Genomic DNA, 25,774 nt, shown 5'->3' on the forward strand with positions numbered 1-25,774 from the left:
AAAAAAAAAAGCTAACATGGTATATACTATATATGCTGCCATTACCTTACTATAAAGGCCAAAACACCACTGAAAGGTTCCTGTGTTGATGTGCTAATGTTTTATCATCTAGGGCCAGGTGTTGATTTGTTGTAGGCATTTCCTAATAATTAATATTGCTTTTACATATAACTTCAAAATGTACCTTGATAACAGCATGTAAAGAACAATAAAACTTATAAGCAAGATATAGGCAATTCTGAGAATATGCAAGTCTTTAGTATATTTTCTTGGACTGAACACCTTACATAAAATGGAGAACAACTTTTAAAAAATACAATTGATGCAAATCTGAACTTTCTCAGTCTTAGAGTGCTACATTGAAGAGACACAGAGTAAATGGTTTAAAATGCAGAGGTGGAAGGTGGGAGGAAAGAATTTATAACTGTTCAGATGGAAATCTGTGCAGGAATTTAGCAAAGGAAACAGGTACATTTAATCTGCAGCCTGTTGATATAATGTGAAGGTTGCCTCCCTCTTCATTCTTCTCTTTCCTATATAGCCATTTGCTAATGAAAGCAAATGTTGTTATACAGAAGCTTCTATGTGAAGCTCTCCAGGGAAACAAGCAGGGTCATAGGAGAAACTACCCTGTTTAAAGCAGAGAAATTGCTCAAGAATGTCACCAAGCACAGAACCCTTACTCAGCTATGGCATAGAGGAGTAGGTCTTATGAGTGCTATTCTTATTATTTTTAAAAGATTTCAGTCTGGGTTTAAATTCTATTTGATTCTACTTCAGCTCTTATTCTTATCACCTACCATAACTTTAACAATAAATGTTAAAATTAAAGCTTTTGTATGATATCTTTGTTTTGGTATCAGGGTGATGCTGGCCTCATAGAATGAGTTTGGAAGCATACTTCCTCTGCAATTTTTTTGGAATAGTTTGAAGAGGACAGGTGTTAATTCTTCCTTAAATGTTTGGTAGAATTCACCTGTGAAACCATCTGGTCCTGGACTTTTGTTTATTGGAAGTTTTTGGTTACTGATTCAGTTCATTACTGGTAATTGGTCTGTTCATGTTTCTAATTCTTTCTAATTCAGTCTTGGGAGTTTGTACATTTCTAGGAATTTGTCCATTTCTTGCAGGTTGTCCATTTTATTGGTACATAGTAGTTGTAATTTCTTATGATCCTTTGTATTTCTGTAGTATCAGTCATAACTTTTCCTTTTTCATGTATGATTTTATTGACTTGGGTCCTCTTTTTTCCTGATGAATTGGCTAAAAGTTTACCCATTTTGTTTATATTTTCAAAGAACCAGCTCTTAGTTTTATTGATCTTTCCTATTGTTTTTTCAGTTTCTATATCATTTATTTCTGCCCTGATCATTGTGATTTCTTTCCTTCAACTAACTTTGGGTTTTGTTTGTTCTTTTTCTAATTCCTTTAGATGTAAGATTAGGTTGTTTATTTTAGGTTTTTCTTGTTTCCCGGGGTAAGCTTGTATTACCATAAACTTCCCTCTCAGAATTTGTCTCCAGATATTTTTATTTCTTCTTTCATTTTTTCAGTGATGTATTGGTTGTTTAATAGCATACTGTTTAGCCTCCATGTTTTTGCAGGGTTTTTTTTTTCTTGTATTTGATTTCTAGTCTCATAGCATTATGGTCAGAAAAGATGTTTGATATTATTTCAGTTTTCTTAAGTTATCAAGGCTTGTTTTATGGCCTAGCATGTGATCTATCCTGGAGAATGTCCCATGTGCACTCAAAAAGAATTTGTATTCTCCTACTTTCAGATGGAATGTTCTCTATATATCCATTAAGTCCATTTAGTCTGATGTATCATTTAAGTCCAAAGTTTCCTTATTGAGTTTCTCTCTGAATGATATTTTCATTAATATGAATGGTTCGTTAATGTCCCCTATTATTATTATGTTACTGTCAGTTTCTTTCTTTCTGTTTGTTAGTATTTGCTGTACATATTTAGGTGCTCCTGTGTTGGGTGCGTATGTATTTACAATTGCTGTATCTTCTTCTCATATTGATCCCTTGATGATTATGTATGTCCTTCTTGGTCTCTTGTGCAATCTTTATTTTAACATCTATTTTGTCTGGTATAAGTATTGCTACCCCAGCTTTTTTTTTTTTTTTCCATTTGCATGGAGTACCTTCTTTTCATCCCCTCAAATTCAGTCTGTGTGTGTCTTTAGATCTGAAACAAGTCTCTTGTAGACAGCATGTATACAAGTCTTATTTTTTTATTCATTAAGCCACTCTGTGTCTTTTGATTGGAGCATTTAGTCCATTTACACTTAAAGTCATTATTGAGAGGTATGTGTTTATTGTATTTTGTTACTTGTTTGAGAGTTGTTTCTGTAGTTCTTTTTTGTTCCATTCTTCTTTCGTTCTCTTCCCTTGTGATGTGATGACTCTTGTTATGGATTCCTTTCCTTTTTCTGTGTGTATCTATTATAGATTTTTGGTTTGTAATAATACACGATTGTTTTAAGTTGCTGATCACTTAAGTTCAAACACATTTTAACAACCCTGCATTTTTACTCTCCTCCCCTCAAAATTACTATTTTTAACATCATATTTTATATCTATTTGTTTTGTGAACCCCTTAACTGCTTATAATGGATATACATGATTTTGCTGCTTTTGTCTTTTAACCTCCCTACTTGCTTTGTATGTGGTTGATTTACTACCTTTACTGATTATTTACCTTTACAATGATCTTTTTCCTTTCATAATTTTCATTGTGGCCTTTTCCTTTTCGCTTAGAGAATTCCCTTTAACATTCACTGTGAAGCTGGTTTGGTGGTGCTGAACTCTTATGTTTTTCTTGTCTGTAAAACTTTTGATCTCCTCATCAAATTTGAATGAGAGTCCTGCCAGGTAGAGTATTTTTTTATTGTAGGTTTTCCCCTTTCATCACTTTAAACATACTGTGCCACTCCCTTCTGGCCTACAGAGTCTCTGCTGAAAAGTCAGCTGGTAGCCTTAGGGGAGTTCCCTTGTATGCTTTTTGTTGCTTTTTCCTTGCTGCTTTTATTATTCTCTCTTTATCTTTAATTTAGCCATTTTCATTACAACATGTCTTGGTGTGGTCCTCTTTGGGTTGATCCTGTTTGGGACTCTCTATGCTTCCTGGGCCTGGATATCTGTGTCCTTTCCCAGCTTGGGGAAGTTTTCAGCTGTTATGTCTTCAAATATGTTCTTTACCCCTTTCTCTCTTTCTTCTCCTCTGGGACCTCTATAATGAAAATGTTAGTTCGTTTGATGTTATCCCAGAGGACTCTTAAACTGTCCTTATTGTTTTAATTCTTTTTTCTTTTTTTTCTTCAGCTTTAGTGATTTCCATCTTTCTGTCTTCCAGCTCACTGATCCATTCCTCTGTGTCATTTAGTCTACTGTTGATTCCTTCTAGTGTATTTTTTATTTCAGTTATTGTGTTCTTCATGTCTGTTTGGTTGTTCTTTATATTTTCTAAGTAATTGTTAAAAACGTCTAACTTCTCACACTGTTCATCCATTCTTCTCCCTGGTTCTTTGATTATCTTTACGATCATTACCTCTTTCTGGGGTGCATTACCTATCTCCATTTCACTGAGTTCTCATTCTAGGGTGTTATCTTGTTCCTTCATTTGGAACATGTTCCTCTACCACCTCATTTTTGCCTAACTTGCTGTTTTTTATTTCTATGTATTTGGTAAGATTGGTTACATTTTCTGATCTTGGAGAAATAGCCTTTTGTAGAAGACTTCCTATGTATCCCAGCAGTGCACTCTCCTCTGGTCACCAGAGCTATGTGCACTGGGCGGGGGGGGGGGCCCTGTGTGGTCTGTGTAGGGCCTTCTGTTTCAGCAGGCTGACTACTCTGTGCTATCTGGTAGGTGTGGCTGGCCCCCATTTTGTTTGTTACCAGGCCCTGCTGTGTACAGAAGCTGCCAGCTACTGATTGGTAGGACTGGGTCATGAGACAGCTAGCTGCAGAACCCCAGGGTGCCCGGGGCTAGTGCTGGCTCACTGGTGGGTGAAGTCAGAGTCCAGGACACCTTGGGGTTGTTGCCTACCTACCAGTGGGTGAAGCAAGGTCTTGGGGCTAGTGCTGGCCCATTGGCAGGGTTTAGCTGCAGGGCCCAGTGGTTCCAGAGCTGGTGTCAGATCACTGGTTAGTGGGAACATTTCCTGACACATCTGGCTATGGAGTCCAGGGTGTCCCAAAGCTTATGTTGGTTTGCTGTTGGCCAGTACAGGGACCCAGCCAGTCCCAGTGCTGGTGGTGGCCTACTGGTGGGTGGTCTGGGTCCTGCCACAGTGGGCTGTGGAGCTGTAGTTGTCCCGGGCCCAGCATTCTCATCCAAGGTGCCTGCTATTGGGTGAGACTTCTCCTAAGGCTAGAACAGGCACACTGGTAGGTGGGGTCAGGGCCCAGTGGATTCTGAGGCTGGTGCCTGCCCACTGCTGGGTGGAATTGGGTCCCAGTATCTCTAGCTGCAGAGCCTTGGGGGTCTCACATTTAGTGCCTCGGCAGCAGTATGCGGGGCTAGGTCCTGTGCCCTCTGTTGGACAGGGCCATGTCCAGGGGTAGCTGTGGGCTCAGGGGATCTTAAGGCAGCCTGTATGCTGGTGAATGGAGCTGTGTCCTGGCCCAATTAGTTGCTTGACCCAAGGCATCCCAGTGTCTACAGGCTTGTTTGGGCAGAGGTGGGGCTGGGAACTGAGGCTAATAAGCTAGAGGGAGGATTCCAAAATGGCATTTGCCAACACCAGTGTCCACATGGCAGAACAAGCTCTCAACAATGGTGATAAACAATGTCTGTGTATCCCGGGGTGAGCTCCAGTTGTCTCCTGCCTCTCCAGGAGACTCTCCAATATCAGGAGGTAGGTCTGACCCAGCCTCCTTTCAAATTACTGATTCTTCCCTGGGTCCCAGAGCTTGTGAGATTTTGTGTGTGCCCTTTAAGAATTTAGTCTCGGGACTTCCCTGGTTATCCAATGGTTAAGATTCCACCTTCCAATGCAGGGGACACGGGTTTGATCCCTGGTCAGGGAACTAAGATCCCACATGCCACAGGGCAACTAAGCCCACATGCTGCAACTACTGAGCATGTGAGCCACAACTAGAGAGCCCACACACCACAACTACTGAGCCCACACACCACAGCTAGAGAGAAGCCTGTGTGCTGCAACAAAAGATCCTGCATGCCGCAACGAAGATCCCGCGTCCCGCAGTGAAGATCCTGTGTGCCTCAACTAAGACCCCACACAGCCACAAATAAAATAAATAAATAAAAAATTTTAAAGAGTTTAGTCTCTATTTCCTACAATTCTCTGAGACTCCCAAAAGCAAGCCCTGCTGACCAAAAAAGCCAAACGTTTTGGGAGCTCATCTTCCAGATGCAGGACCCCCAGGCTATGGAGCTTGATGTGGGCCTCAGACCCCTGGCTTCCTAGGGAGCACCTCTACAATTTTAATTATTCTCCCTTTTGTATATCACCCACCCAGGGGTATGGGTCTTGACTATACTGTGACTTCACCCCTTCTACCCATCTCCTTGTAGTTCCTTCTTTATGTCTTTAGTTGTATATAGAGTATCTTTTCTGGTAGTTTCTGGTCTTTTTCATTGCTAGTTGTTCTGTAAATAGTTCTAAATTTTTTGTGCATATAAGAGGAGGTAAGTCCTGGATCCTTCTACTGTGCCATCTTGGGAACAACTCCCTTTCCAGGTATATCTTTTTAATGTGACTTTTTTTTTGGCCGGGGGGCGGGGGTGGACTGAGCTACATGGCATGCAGAATCTTAGTTCCCTGACCAGGGATCAAACCCACACCCCCTGCAGTGGAAGCATGGACTCTTAACCTCTAGACCGCCAGGGAAGTCCCTAATGTGACTTTTTAATCTTAGAACAAATAAATATTCATTGAAGAAAATTTAGAAAATATAGATTTTTTTAAACAAAGGGGGTTAACACATAATCCTGTTACCCAATATTATTCCTCTTCTATTCTCTAATTTTATGGATGTATACAGTTTGTGTGTATGTGAATGTGTGTAAAAAAACAAAGAAATTATACTTATTTTTACCTTCAATTTTCCTTCCATCCATTTTTTTTACTCAGTATATCATAAACATCTGTGCATATCATTACATAGTACTCTGCTATGTCATTTTAGTGCCTACATATGATTCTCTAGTAAAAAGTATAATTTGACTGATGTATACAATCCCTTGTTGTCAGATGTTAGATTGTTCTGAATCTTTCTCAATTGTGAGTAATTGATGAAGATCTTTATAACTAAATCTTGGCATATACCCACAATTATCTGAGAGTGTTTTTAAATTTTTATTTTATTCACTTTATGACCATTTGTTGAGTATCTGCCGTATGCAAACTTATATTGATACCAGGAGTAAAATGATAATTAAAACAACTGCTTCCTCAACTGCTTGCTGGTAGGCATGTGAAACAAGTTGTACATGTGTTTATCCTTAGCATTTAGAACATTGCCAGCACATGGTAGCTACTCCAAAAATGCCAGGAAGTAACAGGAAAGGAAAGGGGGGCCACTGAATATGGTCTGAATATGAAACTAGTCAAACCTAGAGATTTCAGACTGGCACAGGTTAGTGTGTATTTACAGGGATAAGGTACAATATTTCTAAACTCCATCCTATTTCTACTTTGAATATGGAGCAGTAGATATCCTAGTTTTATTTTCCCCATGGCTGGCTCAATAACCTGTTAGCCTCCTTTTGTCCTCGTAGGCAGCATGAGCTATTGTTTCCCTACTGTGGAGGAAGTCTGGAACAAATGAGGATGTTTGCATACGTACATGAGTACAGAGTACTATATGTGCCAGCCATGACAGTTGTGGCCAGACTTGGTTAAGATGTTGGTCATTTGGCACATATGTGCTTCTCTATTTTTACATTTTTTTCTCTTTTCCCTCAGTGTCCTGATAGGGCCTAAACAGGGTGGGAAAAGGCTTTGTTCATATTGAGCCAGTATTGTTTTCTTTCCCAACACACTATAAGCGCCATAAAAGCCAGGACAGTGTATGTCTTGGTAACCCTATGTCTATAGCACTTAGTAGGAGTACCTCTTCTAGATTAGACAATCCTGCCATCTTTTCCTGTACCACCCTCCTTTTCCATGGAACCTAGAAACTTACAACTGTGCAACTGTCCAGAAAAATCTTACAGGGTCCCTTCAAAGTGAGTACAAAAACCTTAGCCATAGGAGCAGACCAGAAAATATGGCACTGATGACAAAATTATATTAGTAACTGAGGCACATTGCAAAAAAACGCACAGTGTAAAGCTTTGCACCTAGGATGATTCATTTTATATTTCTGAAGAATGTGGGGTAGGATGGGGGAGCAGAATTCCAAATAAATTTAGGAAGCTCCTAATTTTAAAAGTTGAGGAGCTGCTCACACTGGCTTAGACGATCTTACAAATTTACCTCTTAAATATAACAAGCAGTAATCATGATTCAAATACACAAAATCCACTTGAGGAAATTTTTTTAAATAAAGTTCAGTATTGGTTGAATTTATATCATTCCTAAAACTGAGTTTAACTACTGAGCTGTTTATATTTCTACATCAATTTTAAAACAGTTTGGTAATATAGCTACCAAACTGTTGATTTGGACTTTCTAGCCTTTCAAGGCCTGAAAGGCTGGGAAGTTCTCTTAATTGAAAAAAGAATTCCCCCTTCTGGAAAATTGCTATCACAGAGGCCTGCCCCACTCAAATCATGCTGGGCTTGCTTAGTTCTGTCATAAATTGGTGTTTTGGATTTAAATTGCCTGCTCCTACTGCTGCCAATTTGTGAAGCTGCCTCTTCGCATTAAAGCATGAAACAGAAGGGGAACAAGCACTGAGACAGCAAATTGGAATCTTATAAAACTGGCACATTTAGCAGGAATTATCAAGATAGACTTAACAGTACAGTGATTAGTGGAGCAAAGCCCAGTGCCTTACATCCTCCAATTTGTGAACCAAACATATCCTAGCTTCCTAGTGCTTAGTTTATAAAACTAGAAATTTCATATTATCAGACAGAATTTAGATCTGAATTTAATTGTTTCTTGTCCTCTTTATAAACTGCCAGCTTCCCTTACGGAATAAAGTTTTAATTTTTAAGTCAACATAATAGATTTATTTTCTAATCATTTATCAACAGAGGTTTCTCATTTTCTATTGGTTAACCAAAAATATTTTTTTACCATAACAAACGTGTTTATTGACAAGAGATTCTTCCCATTTTTAATTGCTTTTTAGTGGCTACTACATTTGCCTTTCTTAATCCATAAGAGTTGCTATTACACTTGATGTTTCTGTTTCTTCCAAGAACTACCTCTAGGTATTACTGTAATTTTAGAAAAGTTTTTCTTACATGACCTGACCCCCATAAAAAGCAGTATGTCGAGAAAGCCTTCCTAATTATCCCAAACCAATTCTGATCATTCTATTCCACTCAACATTTATAACATTTCTTTTTTTATGTATTTTCACTTTAATTAACATATTGATTAACATAATTAACATATTTAAATTCAATCAGTGTTAACTTAATTGCTCGTTTTGTTCAGTTCTCTAATTTTTGTCATGTTTTCTGCAGTAATTTGTAAACTTAAAGGCAGTGACCATGTTTTGTTCTGATTTATATGACTCCATAGTACCTGAAAACCCAGCGGGACTGAAGGAGGACTAAATGATGACTGTATGTAGTATATAGTTTGATCCTATGCATGAGGTAGACACCCAGAAAATATTTATAGTTCAGGAATTTATCCTTGACTTCTGAAGAAATTAGCATATGATTAGTTTATTCTTAACTATTTTTTTTTTGTTATCTTGGTATGATCAACAGCCATTATTTTTTAATCTCCAAATCCTAGAATTTTTTCTCACTATCCTACTGTCACCTTCACTCATCTTAAAATGATACATCTCACAGTTGGTGTAACAGATGAAACAGGAAACTAATTAGTAGCTGTTGTCCATCTGTGTGTTTATATTAAATATTTTAAAATAAAACTGCATTTGCATTCTGAATACTCTCTCTGAAATCCATAAAATCTAATCTTGGGTAAAGGATCTGTCTTTGTTTTGACTTTTATAGTAGACTACATGGTAAAGCAAAAAGAAAATTTATGCCAGAATCAGGATTACAGTAACTTAAGGTAGATAATTTTTTCCAGTTTTATTGAGATATAATTGACATATAGCACTGTATAAGTTTAAGGTGTACAGTATAATCATTTGACTTACAGTAGTTCTATATTTAGTTTTTTTTTAATTTTTTTCTGAGTATGCAACTTACGCTAGCTCATGAAAGAACATTTAGAAGGTATGAAAGACAAGAGAATATTTAGAAAGGATGAGAGAATTTTTTTAATTAATTTATTTGTTGGCTGTGTTGGGTCTTCATTGCTGCTCACGGGCTTTCTCTAGTTGCAGAGGGTGGGGGCTACTCTTTGTTGTGGTACGTGGGCTTCTTATTGCAGTGGCTTCTCTTGTAGCAGAGCACAGGCTCTAGGAGCACGGGCATCAGTAGTTGTGGTACACGGGCTCAGTAGTTGTGGCTCGAGGGCTCTAGAGTGCAGGCTCTATAGTTGTGGCTCATAGGCTTAGTAGCTCCGTGGCACATGGGATCTTCCCAGACCCGTGTGCCCTACATTGACAGGCAGATTCTTAACTACCACGCCACCAGGGAAGTCTTGTATTTTTTAAGGAACCTCCATACTGTTCTCCATATGGTTGAACCAATTTACATTCCCACCAACAATTCGCTTTTCTCCACACCTTCTCCAGCATTTATTGTTGGTAGATTTTTTGATGATGACCATTCTGACAAGTGTGAGGTGATACTTCATTGTAGTTTTGATTTGCATTTCTCTAATAATTAATGATGTTGAGCATCTTTTCATGTGCTTTTTGGCCATCTGTATGTCTTCTTTGAAGAAGTGTCTATTTATATCTGCCACCCTGGGCATATATCTGGATAAAATCATAATTTGAGAAGATACTTGCACCCCACTGTTCCTTGCAGCACTATTTACAATAGCCAAGAGACAGAAGCTACCTAAATGTCCATCGACAGAGGAATGGATAAAGATGTGGTACATATATACAATGGAATTTTTTTTTAAGAACTTTCATTGAGATACAGTTAACGGACAATAAACTGCATATATTTAGAGTGTACAATTTGGATCCCAATCTCCCAGTTCATTCCCCCCCAACCCTCCCTGCTTTCCCAACTTGGTCCATATTATACAATGGAATATCATTCAGCCATAAAAAAGAACAAAATAATGCCATTTGCAGCAACATGGATAGTCCTAGAGATTGTCACACTGAGTGAAGTAAGTCAGACAGAGAAAGACAAATATCATATGATGTTGCTTATATATGGAATCTAAAAAAATGATGCAAATGAACCTATTTACAGAACAGAAATATAGTCACAGATGTGGAAAACAAACTTATGGTTACAAGGGGGGAAAGTTGGGGGAGGCATAAATTGGGAGTCTGGGATTGACATATACGTACTACTATATACAAAATAGATAACTAATATGAACCTACTGTATAGCACAGGGAACTCTACTCAATACTCTGTAATGACCTATATGGGAAAAGAATCTAAATAAGAGTGGATATATGTATATGTATAACTGATTCACTTTACTGTATCCCTGAAACTAACACAACATTGTAAATCAACTATACTCCAATAAAACTTTTTTTAAAAAATCATCTGAGTGGGGCTTCCTAGGTGGCGCAGTGGTTAAGAATCTGCCTGCCAATACTGGGGACATGGGTTCGATCCCTGCTCCAGGAAGATCCCACATGCCGCAGAGCAACTAAGCCCATGCGCCACAACTACTGAGCCTGCGCTTTAGAGCCCGTGAGCCACAACTGTTGAGCCCATGTGCTGCAACTACTGAAGCCCACGCGCCTAGAGCCTGTGCTCCAACAACAAGAGAAGCCACGGCAATAAGGAGCCTGCGCACCACAACGAAGAGTAGCCCCCACTCACTGCAACTAAAGAAAGCCTGTGCACAGCAAAAAAGACCCAACACAGCCAATTAAATAAATAAATATATATATATATTTTTAAAAAAATCATCTGAGTTACATACATCAGTGAAATGATTACCACAATAAATTTAGTGAACATCCATCATCTCATATAGATATAAAAGAAAAGAAAAAAACATTTTTTCCTTGTGATGAAAACTATTAGGATTTACTCTCTTAACAACTTTCATATATAACATACAGCAATGTTAATTATATTAATCATGTTGTATATTACATCCCTAGTACTTATTTATCTTGTAACTGGAAGTTGGTACCTTTCCACCACCTTCATCTATTGCCGCTCTCCTTCCACCTGCCTCTGGTAATCTCAAGTCTAATCTCTTTTTCTATGGGTTTGTTTGTTTATTTTTTGTTGACGTATAATTGACCTACAACACTATGTTAGTTCCTGGTATACAACTCAATATTTCTATACATTACAAAATGATCACCATAATAAGGTTAGTTACCATCTGTCACCATACAAAAGATACTATATTATTATTGATTGTATTCCCACAGTGTACATTTCATCCCTTTGACTCATTTATTTGTAAATTTGTACCTCTTAATTGCCCTCACCTATTTCACTCATCCCCCCTCCCCTCCCCTCTAGCAACCCACCTGTTTATTCTCTGTATCTATGACTCTGTTTCTATTTTGATATGTTTGTTCATTTGTCTTGTTTTTTAGATTCCACATATAAATGGGATCATACAGTATTTGTCTTTCTCTGTCTGACTTATTTCACTTAGCATAATACCCTCTAGGTCTATCCATGTTGTCACAAATGGCAAGATTCCATTCATTTTTATAGCTGAATATTATTCCATATGTACTATATACACACCATCTCTTCTTTATCCATTCATCTGTCAATGGACACTTCAGTTGCTTACATGTCTTCACTATTGTGAATAATGCTACAGTGAACATAGTAGTGCATATATCTTTTCAAATTAATGGTTTTGTTTTCTATAGAAAAATACCCAGAAGTGGCATTCTTGGATCATAAGGTAGTTCTATTTTTAACTTTTTAAGAAACCTCCCTACTGTCTTCCATAGTGGCTACACCAATTTACACTGAAACAACACTGCACAAGGGTCCCCTTTTCTCCATATCCTTGCCAACACTTGTTGTTTGTTGTCTTTTTTATAATAGCCATTCTGACAGATATGAGTTGATATCTCATCATGGTTTTGATTTGCAATTCTGTGATGATTAGTTATGCTGAGCATCGTGTCATGTGCCTGTTGGCTGTCTAAATGTCTTCTTTGGGAAAATATCTATTCAGGTCTTCTGCCCATCTTTTTTTTTAATTAACTTTTATTGGAGTATAGCTGCTTTACAATTAGTTTCTACTGTACAGCAAAATGAATCAGTTATACATATACATATGTCCCCTTTTTTGGATTTCTTTCCCATTTAGGTCACCACAGTGCGTTAAGTAGAGCTCCTTGTGCTATACAGTATGTTCTCATTAGTTATCTATTTTATACATGGTATCATTGGTGTATATATGTCAATCCCAATCTCCCAGTTCTGCCCATTTTTAAATCAGGTTGTTTGTTTTTTATATGGAGTTGTATAAGCTGTTTATATATGCTGGATATGAACCCCTTATTGGTCATATCATTTGCAAATATTTTCTCCCATTCAGTAGTCTGCCTTTTCATTTTATTGATAGTGTCCTTTTCTGTGCAAAAGCCTTTTAGTTTGATGTAGTCCCGGTTGTTAATTTTTGCTTTTGTTTCCCTTGCTTGGGGAAACATACCTAGAAAAATATTGCTACAATAGATGTAAAAGAGCATACTGCCCATGTTTTCTTCTATGAGTTTTATGGTTGCTGGTCTTACACTTAGGTGTTTAATCCATCTTTAGTTTATTTTTGTATATGGTGTAAGAAATTAGGCAAGTTTGATTCTTCTGCAAGTAACTGTCCAGTTTTCCCAGCACCATTCATTGAAGAGACTGTCTTTTCTCCATTGTATATTCTTGCCTCCTTTGTCATGGATTAATTAACCATAAGTCTGTGGGTTTATTTCTGGGTTCTCTATCCTATTTCATTGATCTAGCTTTATAGTATAATTTGAAATCAGGGAGCTTGATATCTCCAAGTTCGTTCTTCTTTCTCAAGATTGTTTTGGCTATTCACAGTCTTTTGTGTTTCCATACAGATTTTAAAATTATTTATTCTAGTTCTGTGAAAAATGCCAAAAATGATATTTTGATGGGGGTTACATGAAATCTGTAGATTGCCTTGGGTAGTATGGTACTTTTAACAATATTCTTCCAATTCATGAACACAGTCTGTGTATCTTTCTACTTGTGTCATCTCCAATTTCTTTCATCAGTGTTTTATAGTTTTCCAAGTACAGGTCTTTTACCTCCTTAGGTAGGTTTCTTTCTAGGTATTTTATTCTTTTTGACACAATTGTAAATGGGATTGTTTTCCTAATTTCTCTTTCTAATAGTTTGTTGTTAGTGTATAGAAACACAGCAGATTTATGTGTATTAATTTTGTATCCTGCAACTTTACTGAATTCATTTATTAGTTCTAACAGTTTTTTGGTTTTGTTTTTGTTTTTTTTGCTGGTGTCTTTAGGATTTTCTATATATAGTATCATGTAATCTGCAAACAGTGACAGTTTTACTTTTTCCTTTCCAGTTTGGATTCTTTTTCTTTCTTTCTCTTGTCTGGTTGCTGCAGCTAGGACTTTCAATGCTATGTTGAATAAAAGTGGTGAGAGTGGGCATTCTTGTCTTGTTCCTGATCTTAGAGGAAATGCTTTCAGCTTTTCACCATTGAGTACGATGTTGGCTGTAGGTTTGTCATATATGATCTTTATTATGTTGAGGTATGTAGCCTCTATACCCACCTTATTGAGTTTTTATTATATATGGATGTTGAATTTTGTCAAAAGCTTTTTCTGCATCTGTTGAGATGATCATATGATTTTTATTCTTCAATTTGTTAATGTTGCATATCATAGTAATTGATTTGTGGATATTGGACCATCCTTACCTCCCTGGAATAAGTCCTGCTTGATCGTGATGTATGATTCTTTTTAATGTATTGTTGATTTCTGTTAGCTAATATTTCACTGAGGATTTCTACATCTATGTTCATCAGTAATTTTGGCCTATAATTTTCTTTTTTATGTGATATCTTTGTTTTGATATCAGATGATGCTGACCTTGTCTATAAGTTCGGAAGCTTTCTTTCCATCTCAGTTTTTTGGAATAGTGTGAGAAATATAGGCATTAACTGTTCTTTAAAAGTTTGGTAAAATTCACCTGTGAAGCCATCTGTTCATGAACTTTTGTTTGGTAGGAGTTTTTTTTATTACTGATTCAATTTCATTACTGGTAATTGGTCTGTTCATATTTTCTCATTCTTCCTGAGTCAGTCTTAGGAGATTATACATTTGTAGGAATTTTTCCATTTCTTCCAGGTTGTCCATTTTATTGGCATATAATTGTTTGTAGTAATCATTTATGAACTATTGTATTTCTATGGTGTCAGTTGTAACTTCTCCTTTTTCATTTATGATGTTATTTATTTGTGTTCTCTCTCTTTTTTTCCTGGTGAGTCTAGCTAAAGGTTTACCAATTTTGTTTATCTTTTCAAGGAACCAGCTCTTAGTTTCATTGATCTTTTCTATTGCTTCTTTACTCCCTATTTCATTTATTTCTCCTCTGATCTTTATATTTCTTTCATTTTATTAACATTGGGTTTTATTTGTTCTTTTTCTGGTTTCCCTTTAGGTGTAGGTTAAGTTGTGTTTATTTTAGATTTTTCTTGTTTCCTGAGGTAGGCTTATATCACTATAAACTACCCTCTTCAAAATGCTTTTACTATGTCCCATAGTTTTTGGTTGTTGTGCTTCCATTTTCATTTGTCTTTAGGTACTTTTTTACTTCCTCTTTGGTTTCTTGGTGATTCATTAGTTGCTTAGTAGCATATTATTTAGCCTCCACATTTGGGGTTTTTTTTGCAGGTTTTTCTTTTCATATAGTTAATTTCTAATCTCATAGTGTTATGGTCAGAAAAGATGTTTAATATGATTTCAGTGTTCTTAAATTTATTGAGACTTGTTTTATAACCCAGTTTGTGTTCTATCCTGGAGAATGTTCCACATCCACTTGAAAAGTATGTGTATTCTGCTGCTTTGGATGAAATGGTCCATACATATCAACTAAGTCCATCAGGTCTAATGTGTCATTTAAGGCCAATGTTTCTTATTAATTTTCTGTCTGGGTGATCTGTCCATTGATGTGAGTGGGGTATTAAAGTCCCCTACTGTTATTGTGTTGCTATCAGTTTCTTTCTGTATGTTTGTTAATATTTGCTTTATGTATTTAGATTCTCCTATGTTGGGTGCATATATATATTTTAAATTGTTATATCTTCTTGTTGGATTGATCGCTATCGTTATGTAATGTCCTTCTTTGTCTCTTGTAACAGTCTTTGTTTTAAAGTCCATTTTGTTTTATATTAGTATTGCTACTCCAGTTTTCTTTTCTTTTCTATTTGCAAAGAATATCTTTTTGCATCCCCTCTCTTTTGGTCTATGTGTGTCTTTAGATTGAAGTGAGTCTCTTGCAGGCAGCATATACATGGGTTTTGGTTTTTTTTAATTTATTCAGCCACTATATGTCTTTTGATTGGAACATTTAATCCATTTACATTTAAAGTAATTATTGGTAGGTGTTTACTGATTGCCATTTAGTTACTTGTTTTTCAAGGTCTTTTTTGTTCCTCTCTTTTTTGCTCTCTTCCCTTGTGATTTCATGGCTATCTTTATTGTTATGTTTGGATTCCTTTCTGTTTTTGTGTATCTATTATAGATTTTTGGTTTGTGTTTACCATGAGGTTTATATATGGCAACCTACATACATGACTATTTTAAGTTGATGATATCTTAAGTTCAAATGCATTCTAACAACCCTGCATTTTTACTTTCCCTCTACGTTTAATATTTTTGATGTCATATATTACATCTTTTTGTTTTTATATTCTTAACTACTTACTGTGAATATAGATGATTTTACTACTTTTTTCATTTAACCTTCCTACCAGCTTTGTGAGTAGTTGGTTTACTACCTTTACTGTATATTTGCCTTTACCAATGAGATTTTCTGCTAGTCTTCAGTCATTATCATTGTTAGTGTCTCTGTGAATAGTTGTGATTTTAATGTGCCAATGGGAGGAGGTGAGCTCAGAGTCTTCCTACACTGCCATCTTGGCCCTATTCCAGACAGAAATTTCAAAAAGCAGACTCTGAGCTGAAACTGGACCACCCAGTATGGACTGAAATCTGAAAAGATATAATAACCAAAAGATATCATACCTTCTAAACATATTCCTCCTTCACAGAAACTGATTAGTATATAAAGTCTTGAGAAAGCCACGTTCATTTTCTGATAGAGTTATTTTGAGATACACTTCTTTCTCTTTTATCTACCTTTTTATTATTTTTAAGCTTTTTTGATGTCTAAGTTAAAACTCTAGGAAGAGTTGTTATTATTATTGGTGACCATCTTCTAAGATGAAGGTGAATGTCATAGCATTGAGGAGGAAAAGTGAGAGGGAGACAAGTGTGATCTACAAGATGATTGTTATATTACCATACCTGAGTCAGTGTCTCCCTCTCTGGTTCAGTCTATACATGAAGAGAAAATAGTCATTGTGTTTATTATATAGATTTTGCTATTTCCACAGAATACAGTATGTTAGAATTGAAAGGAATTTCTGATGTTAGCTTCTCCAATCTTTTACCCAGTGGAGGTGTTACAGAAAATTTCTAACAGCTGGCCATCGGTTTTTGTTTGATGCTTTTAGTGAGAAAGATATCATTTGCCTCATGAGGAGCATATTTATTGTTGGATGGCTGTAATGGGAAGGATGTTTTTGTATTACACTGAGCCAAAGTCTTTACCCCTGTTTCTCTCATCCATTAGTTCTAATTCTGCCTTTTGGAGCAACAGCAAATAAATTGACTCCCTCTTCTACATGACAGCCTCTCAAAGAAAGTACTATTTATGATTACGTAAATGTTAAGTAGTATCTTCTCTTCCATCCACAGATAATATTATTTGTCCATTAATCATTATAGTTGTAACTATTGTACATGGTTCATTCCCAGAGCTACTGTGGAGAGATTAAGTTGAGGCCAGGGTTCATTCAATTCACTTATTGAGTGCCTACAATGTGCAGGGACTTGGCAGGGCAATCAAGAAGCCTAGGAAAAATGAGACTGTGACTTGTGAGACAGTCATATATTATTGTATCAGCTTTATAAATTTGCCTTTTATCACAATTAGTTTCCTCTCTTTATCCTTTTTAGTTCTTTTGACTTTAAATTCCACTTGGACATTAAAATGCCATTCCTGCTTTTTTGCACATTAACATTAGCCTGGTGTCTTTTTGCCATACCTTTTATTTTTATTCTTTCATCTCTTTTAAGTGTATTCCTTATAAATAACATCCAAATGGGAATTGAGCTTTAAAAAACTCAGTCTTGCATTTGCCTTAAGTTACTCTAACGCTGATCCTACCTTGAAGTTCATTTTGCTTTTCCATGAAGTTTGGTATAAATTATTCACTTGATATTTTTTCCTTCCACCTTACTTTATTTTTACTATTAATAGAACTTTGTTATTTCTTCCTTGTCCTTCTCCCTGTTGTTGGTTTGATCCAGGTGCTATTTGTTCACTTTCACTCATTATTTTGGGAGGTATGTTATACTCTACCATCCCCCTCATGCTTTCCTTCTAATTTCTGATACTAATAATCAAATACGCGTTTCTCCAATATTTCTTAAAAGGTGCTCATTATATCCCTCCTACAAGGCCTTCCTGTTTCCTCCGTGCACCCCCTACACCAATGAGAATACTTTTACTTCTCCCATCTCCTCCCACTCCCTCAGCTTTTAGGCATTGCTGAGATAATGTGTTTAAATCTATACTATTACTGTTTTCTTTTGCAGTATATCTCTACAACTTCTGGAAAATCTATGTTTATTACATATACTATAATCCCCCAGTTTATTTGATTGTTTCTCATTTACATTTAGTTATGTGGTTTATAAGTGTGTGTGTGTGTGTGTATTTTACTAGTGTTTTCTCTACTCTTCATCTTCCCCTATCTTGAGATCTCTGATCTGGTTAATTTTTTTCACTTAGAGTCATTTTTCCAGAACATTACTGTTGATATATTATCTAGATTTTTGCATTTTCACAAATATTATTCTTCTATCCTGACAGGTACTACATGGTGTCTGACTAGGTATAGGTTTTGCGGGTTGCAACCCTTTTTTCTCAGAGTACATTGATGTTAATCTGCTGTTTTATAGTTTTTAGTATTGTAGGTAAGAAGTCCAGAGTCAATATTCCTTTTTTTCTTTCTTAGTAAATCTAATCTTTCTGATAGTTTGTAAGTTTTTCTCTTCATCCTTGAAATTATAAAATTTAACCAGGACATTTTTAGGTTTATAATTTTTTGTCACTCTTACCCAGAACTTAGTAAATCTTTTCAGTCTTCAAGCCCAGATCATTCCAAATGAATGAAATTTTCCTCTATTTTCCCCCTCTATCGGTTCCTTTTTTCCCTTATGGGATTCCTATTAAAGATATGTCAGTGTCTTGCTCTGTCCTCCAAATTTCTTATTATCTCCTGCATGACTTTTGTCATTTTACATTTTTGTACATCTCTTTGAGACATTTCTACCACTTGGTGTTCCATGCCACTAATTGAGTTTCAACAGGGACTAAATTCACCTTCATCTACTAAATTTTAAATTTTGAAAATTACATTTTTTGTTCCAAAACATCCTGTTAATGTTGTAAATGAATCTCCATTAATGCTTTAATTGTGTGTTGTTTTTGTTGTTGTTAAAATTATCTATTTCCCCCAACATGTTGATTTTACTAAGAGTTGTCCTAACTATTGTTCTTATTCTTTCACCCTCCATTTGCTGGCAGCTTAAATTGCTGGTATTTTCCTTTACCTACTGAGAGTTCTGTTCACCGTCAGCCCTCAAGAAGCTGCTAGGGTGCCATAGACCTGATGGGAATGTAGTTGTAGTGGAAAAGAGGATCAAAGTGGTAAAAAGCATGGAAGTCACAACTCCTGAATTGGGAAATCACCAATAGCAAGCTGCCAGTCTTCTATTAAAGTATCCAAAAAGAGCCTCTGCTTCCTGGACATTTAGTTGTGAAGGTTGGGGCTTTCCCAGGTATTAGAGTTAGGGCAGTCTTAGTTTTTTTTAAGTAGACTTCTGGGTCAACTTAAAAATACCTCTGTGCTTAAACTGGATGCCAATCAGCTTCTAGTGCTTTAAATCAGTGAATGTTAGACATGGAAAGGACCTAGTCCAAATATTCTCATTTTACAAATAAAGATAATGAGACCCTAAAAAATGATGTTCAGTTTTCGAAGTCATCTCAGCCGTAGAGACAGAACTGGATTCTAGGCCCTGACAAACTCAGGCCTTAAGTTAACAGTTCTGTTTTCTGTCACTGAGTACTTAAATTTTTAGCATTTAGCACTAAATCAATGCTCTTATGGAATGTTTTCATATAATATTGGTACTCTCAGAGAACCACAGGTAGGTACTTATTTCAAGTGAAAATGGATAAAAAGTGTTACTAAATCAAGTTTAATGCTAGTATTAGATTTATCTTTAAAGAAATGGTTAATCACCCTTCAAATCTAATTAAAACTCCAATTTTTAATGAAGAAAGAATTAAGTGATATCACAATGTCCCTTTAAGATTTGATGCTCTTTGAAAAAGGGAAGCTATTGGTATATACCTAGAAAGCTTAATCTGCTTAATTGAACATCCCTTCCAGTGGCAGTGGTGATATTTCAAAGGTAAAAAATACAAGTTATTGGGACTTCCCTGGTTTAAGACTTCACCTTCCAATGCAGGGGATGCAGGTTCGATCCCTGGTTGGGGAGCTAAGATCCTACATGCCTTGCAGCCAAAAAACTGAAACATAAAAAAGAAGTAATATTGTAACAAATTCAGTAAAGACTTTAAAAATGGTCCACATTTAAAAAAATCAAAATCTTAAAAAAAAAAAGCCCAAGTTAGTGGTTTTTGATCAACGCTATTTGGCATACACAGATAAAATTTATAGTCTTAGATAAAAATGATAAATAGCTTTTTTTCTAATGATCTATATAACAAAGTGTCTTTCACAATGTGAATACTACTGTAGTTTCAAAGAATAGTAGAATGAACATAGGTGACCTTGAACCTGTCACTACCTCTGTGAATTTCATTGACCTCTCTTGTCCTGCCTACATCATAGAGTTGTAAAATTAACACATTAAGTGTGATAGTGTATTGTTCTTTTAAAACATGAGAATTATTGTCAATTTCATTTCTTAAACATCAGCTGATCTTATATATAGGAAATAATGTCATATGTAAGACATATAAGGTCATATGTTTTCATTTTACTCTCCTGTCTTTGAGAAAATTAATATGCTATGCTCTCTATTTAACAAAACTGAGAAAATCATGAATTATTTTTATCCTGCTCTAATATCCATGATTATAATCCTTGCTGCCTATTTTTTATCATTATTCAAAGTAATCTCTTAGTCTTAGCAAACTCAGTTTTTATTTCTTAAAAGTAAAATGGTTATAGGGAGGGAATATGAAATAAAGATGGGAAAATATTAGCATTTGTCAAATCTGAGAGATGGATACATGGGTGTTATACTATTGTGTTAGAAATATTTCATCATTTAAAATATAATGTGAGGGCTTCCTAGGGGGCACAGTGGTTAAGAATCCGCCTGCCAACACAGGGGACACAGGTTCAATCACTGCTCCAGGAAGATCCCACATGCCACAGAGCAACTAAGCCCGTGCGCCACAACTATTGAGCCTGTGCTTTAGAGCCCGTGAGCCACAACTGTTGAGCCCACGTGCTGTAACTACTGAAGCCTACGTGCCTAGAGCCTGTGCTCTGCAACAGGAGAAGTCACCACACTGAGAAGTGCACACCACAGTGAAGAGTAGGCCCCACTCGCCGCAACTAGAGAAAGCCCGTGTGCAGCAATGAAGACCCAACACAGCCAATAAATAAATAAATAAATAAATAAATAGCAATGTAAGTTTAAAAAAAAACCTAATTCTAAAAAATAAAATATAATGTGAATCACAAAAAAAGAGAGCAAATTTATGACTTGTAAGCCAGCCCTAAGTTTTTTAATCAAGATCTTATTTAGTTTTCACCTGAATATAGGATTCAGAACTATGTTTCATTCCCCAGAATTATACTAACATGTCCACAGATGTGCTTTTCTTGTCATCCCTGACAGATCCCCACCTGCTGCCTTAGCATCCTATGTTTGATGCTTTTGGCACAATGGTCCATTCTCATGAGAATTTCCCTTGTGTGACATATCATAGGCCTGAAAAAACTAGGCAGTCACTCTGCTTAGGCACTTGGCAAGGAGACAGAGGTTCTAGTCCTAGCTCTGCCACTTAGTGCTCCACCTAGCCTTTAATATGCTACTTTGCCTCTCTGAAGATCACTTTCCTTTTCTGTAAAATAGGTATAATCATACTTGTTCAGTCTACCTCAGAGATTTATTGTGAGATAATAAATGGAGTTATATCATGCAGTATAAGTGAAGTTACAGATCCTCTGACAATTGCCATACATTGGTCCTTGTCCCTGTAAGCTATGATCTCTTACTAGATCCCACACACCAGTAGTATGCAACTAAAAGTAGAGTTAAAGAGATGGGTGAGGACTTCCCCAGTGGTCAGTGGTTAAGACTCCGAGCTTCCAATGCAGGGGGCTTGGGTTTGATCCCTGGTGAGGGAACTAGATCCCACATGCCGCAACTAAAATCCTGCACTCAGCATTGAAGATCCTGCGTGCTGCAACTAACACCTGGTGCAGCCAAATAAATAAATAAATATTTTTTAAAAAAGAGAGAAAGAGATGGGCAGAGAGAGATAGAGAAGGGCAAGCCCCAAAGAGTGCTACCAGCTGTGCTACTGAACACAATGACCCCTAAAGACGTTTCCAACTTTAAGATTTTGTGAATCCACCAGCCACGGAGAAGAAAGCAGCATTGAGCATTTTCTTTGAAACATAATAAATTATAGTAAGGACTTAGTTGGTATAAAATTCCTTTTAGTTTATTTCTGCAAGTTAGAAAATTTCATGTGCAGAGTTGATGACTCTGCAGTTTTACAAAATAGGAAAAAAATCTTTCCCAGGTAACGTGAAAATAGGGAATAAGGGGGAAAAAAATCACTGAAAAGTATGTTTATTTGCAGCCATCAGCTATCCTGTCTCAGAAACTTTATCCACCTACAAAGATATCAGTGTGTATATCACTGCTGCTTTGTTTCCAGTGACTTTAGCATAATTCCATAGAGTCGACATGCTATATACTAACACAAAATTGTATGTTGTGTTGATAATGGTCGTTGTCCATTCATCTGAACCACATTCCCATCACCCTGTGTTTGTGACGTTTTTCCCATTTACTCCATAGGCCAACCATTTGGCTCAACTTAATGCTCCAGCAAGGCAAGGGGACCAGAGTGCTGGGCATGCAGTGATCAGGAATCCATCACATACATATCTTATAGTATTTCAATACAAAAGAATACTTTGCTATCTTTTTCCCTAAAGCAAAATGAGAAAGATTGATGAAAGATCTGTCCAAAATACGTAGTTCAAAAGTATTTTAAATACACCCATTTTTTAATATAAAATTCCTGTCAGGGATTTTTTAAAGTTTGGATGTTTTTGGCTTTTTAAAATTTATTTAATTAATTTTTTTGGCTGTGTTGTGTCTTTGTTGCTGTGCGGGCTTTCTCTAGTTGTAGCAAGCGGGGGCTACTCCTGGTTGCAGAGCACCGGCTCTAGGCCTGCGCAGGGCTACAGTAGTTGTGTTACGTGGGCTCAGTAGTTGTGGCTCACGGGCTCTAGAGCACAGGCTCAGTAGTTGTGGTACATGGGTTTAGTTGCTCCATGCCATGTGGGATCTTCCCAGCCCAGGGCTCGAACCTGTGTCCCCTGCATTGGCAGGCAGATTCTTAACCACTGTTGCCACCAGAGGCGTCCCAATTTTTTTTTTTTTTCACACATAGATCCTACCTTCATTGAATACCGGGGTATCATTTTGGCTGCATAAGCAATTAACTGGATGATTTCAAAGGATCTCTTTGTTGTAGACTGAACCTCAGTGAGCCATTTTTCAAATTTTACTATTGTCCTGTCTCCTTGGGAGCTTGCTCACCAAAGCCAGACAACCTCTGGTACACTCACAGACAGGCCAGTGCTTGAGGAGCAGGAGAATTTTATCTAGATTCAATGAGAGAACCTACTAGTAAATGGAACTATTCAGGCTGGAACCAGGCCTGGCTTATTATTGAGCCATTTGGGTCTTTCACGTATAATTCGGTGAATGTATTTGAGGTCCAATCTATGATTTTCTTCTGTGTTAGTCATAGATATTCCCCCAAATAAAAACTGTCAAATATGCTAAAGTTGAACTCTGCCAGGTTGTTAGGTTTGTTTGTGTGATAACTTTCGTCAGTACTGCAGTAATAATAACCACCACCAACAACCTTTCTTGAAAACTTGGTTTGTACCAGGTACTATTCCATAAACTTATATATATTATGTTGCTTAATCCACATAACAACCCTATATTATCCCTACTTTACAGATGGAAAACTAAGGCAAAGAAAGGTTAAACAACTTTTCCAAGGTTCTACATCTAGCAGGTAGTAGCACTAGGATTTAAATTCAGGCGGTCTGACTCCATAGTTCTTACTCTTAATCTCTGTACTATGCTACCTCTCAACTTTGTCTCTTTTAGAGCCTCTCGGGTAGGTCTCAAATTCCTCTGCTTACCTCTGTCACCCCTAGATAAAATGGATAAAATTTGTCCTAGTTACACATCTTCTCCTTCTCTCCCTTCTGTTCCTCATCCTCATCCTCCCATCAAATAGTGCATCAACAGAAAAGGATATGAACAAACTTCACTACCATGAGAGATTTGGGAGAACGTATGCTATTTCATTGAGACATCATTTGATTTCAAGTTAACAAAAACCTGCCGAGTCTACTGTAAGCAAAGGAGGGATTTATGGGAAGATTTAGAGTTGTCTTCTGGAACCCAAGACCAAGAATAGGCCTCCAGAAGGACTGAAAGCAAGAACTAGAGCATCAGAAGCCAGGATTTTCAGGTGTATTGGGTGTGCCAAAGAGTTCATTCGGGTTTTTCCATAAAATGTTACATACGAATTTTTTGGCCAACCCAATACATGCTAGATGTCTGTGGGGAAGAAAGGGAAATACCTCCCTTCTCCACAGGGTAAAAAGTTCTTAGAAAACAAGGGTTTAGGCTGAACAAATATTCCTCAAAAGGCACCTTTTCTGTATTCCATCATTTGAAGATAAATGCAAGCACAGTACACATTGCCCAGTAGCTTTGTATGCATTTAAAATTGTGACTAAATAGTCCCTTTCAGCTATTCCCCAATTTCCTGTCCCTCCAGAAACTCTGATGCCTGGCACTTTTTTTTTTCTCACTTGATCAATCTCAAGTTAGGCCTTTGCAACCCTTCTAACATCCATAAGATAAGATTCTTGATTTCATGCCATCCTTCCTCCCAGGCCTTCCATCTGTACAATCAGAGGGCCTGGTGCACTTGTCTTTTCAGCTGACTGTCAGGAATCCGCCTAATTTCAATCCCTAACATTCACCCTGTCCCTTTACCCTCTCAAAATATCTCATACTGTCTCTGCCTTCCTTGTTCTTTTTTTCTCTACCCTTTTCCCAGTAAACACCTACTGGCTCTTCATATTTTTAAGGATACCCCCCCCACCCCACACCCTTTTCCCATTAGATGAAGTTCAAATTCTTGAGCTTAAGGGCCCTCCTAAATCATGTCCTACACCACCTATCCCAGCTCTTCCAAGTCAGGTCCCTCACTCAAGCAGTTCATTTTCCCCATTGATCTAGAACACCACAGGCTTCATCACAGGCTAGTCCTCTTGCTTACAAGGTGCTTTCCCATTCCTTTCTACTGTAAAAACTCAGGCCATTTCTCAAGGCCTAAGTAAATTAAGTCATATTTCCTCTAAAGAATCCGATGTCTCCAACACCAAGAGTAATCAACTGTCCTGGTGTGCCTGAAATTTCCTAGGACATGTAACTTTCAGCACTAAATCCAGGATATTCCTAGGCAAACTGAGATAGTTTAGACAGCCTACCTACACCTCACTGTCTCCCCTCATTATGCTACCTTGTTGAGTAAAAAGCCCGTAAAAGTACCAGTAACCAGTATTTCCACACTGACAAGTTTCTATCTCCACACTGAGTTATGCTTCTATTGTGCAGAGACCTTTTTGATTCCTCCTTCATACAGAATTTAGTGCTGTACTCATGTTAATGCCTACTCATTGAATAGGTGGTTTAGTTTTTAGTTGGCACTGTTTTTAAAATCTTTTCCTTGTGTGTTAATTTATTTGTCTTTATTTTTTTTCCAGCCCAGATGACTTACTCAATGCCTTGAATGAGGGTATCAGTCGTGCTGATGTCATCATCACATCAGGGGGTGTGTCCATGGGGGAAAAGGTATGAAAAGATGGGATTCATGAAATATACCATTGATTAACAGTGGT

At 37.0% G+C, this 25,774-nt stretch overlaps 1 protein-coding gene across 8 annotated transcripts in view; it reads left to right on the forward strand.

The window, feature by feature from the left end:
- The window catches only part of GPHN (gephyrin), a 596,826-nt gene that overhangs the window by 543,112 nt on the left and 27,940 nt on the right, over positions 1-25,774 (forward strand). For all 8 annotated transcript variants that reach the window (XM_057732172.1, XM_057732168.1, XM_057732171.1 and 5 more), the window contains one exon: positions 25,640-25,727. In XM_057732172.1, coding sequence (XP_057588155.1) covers positions 25,640-25,727 — 88 coding nt within the window. The remainder of the gene's footprint in view (positions 1-25,639; positions 25,728-25,774) is intronic.

This window comes from Hippopotamus amphibius, chromosome 4 (genome assembly GCF_030028045.1).
Source record: "Hippopotamus amphibius kiboko isolate mHipAmp2 chromosome 4, mHipAmp2.hap2, whole genome shotgun sequence".
Taxonomy (NCBI): Eukaryota; Metazoa; Chordata; class Mammalia; order Artiodactyla; family Hippopotamidae; genus Hippopotamus; species Hippopotamus amphibius.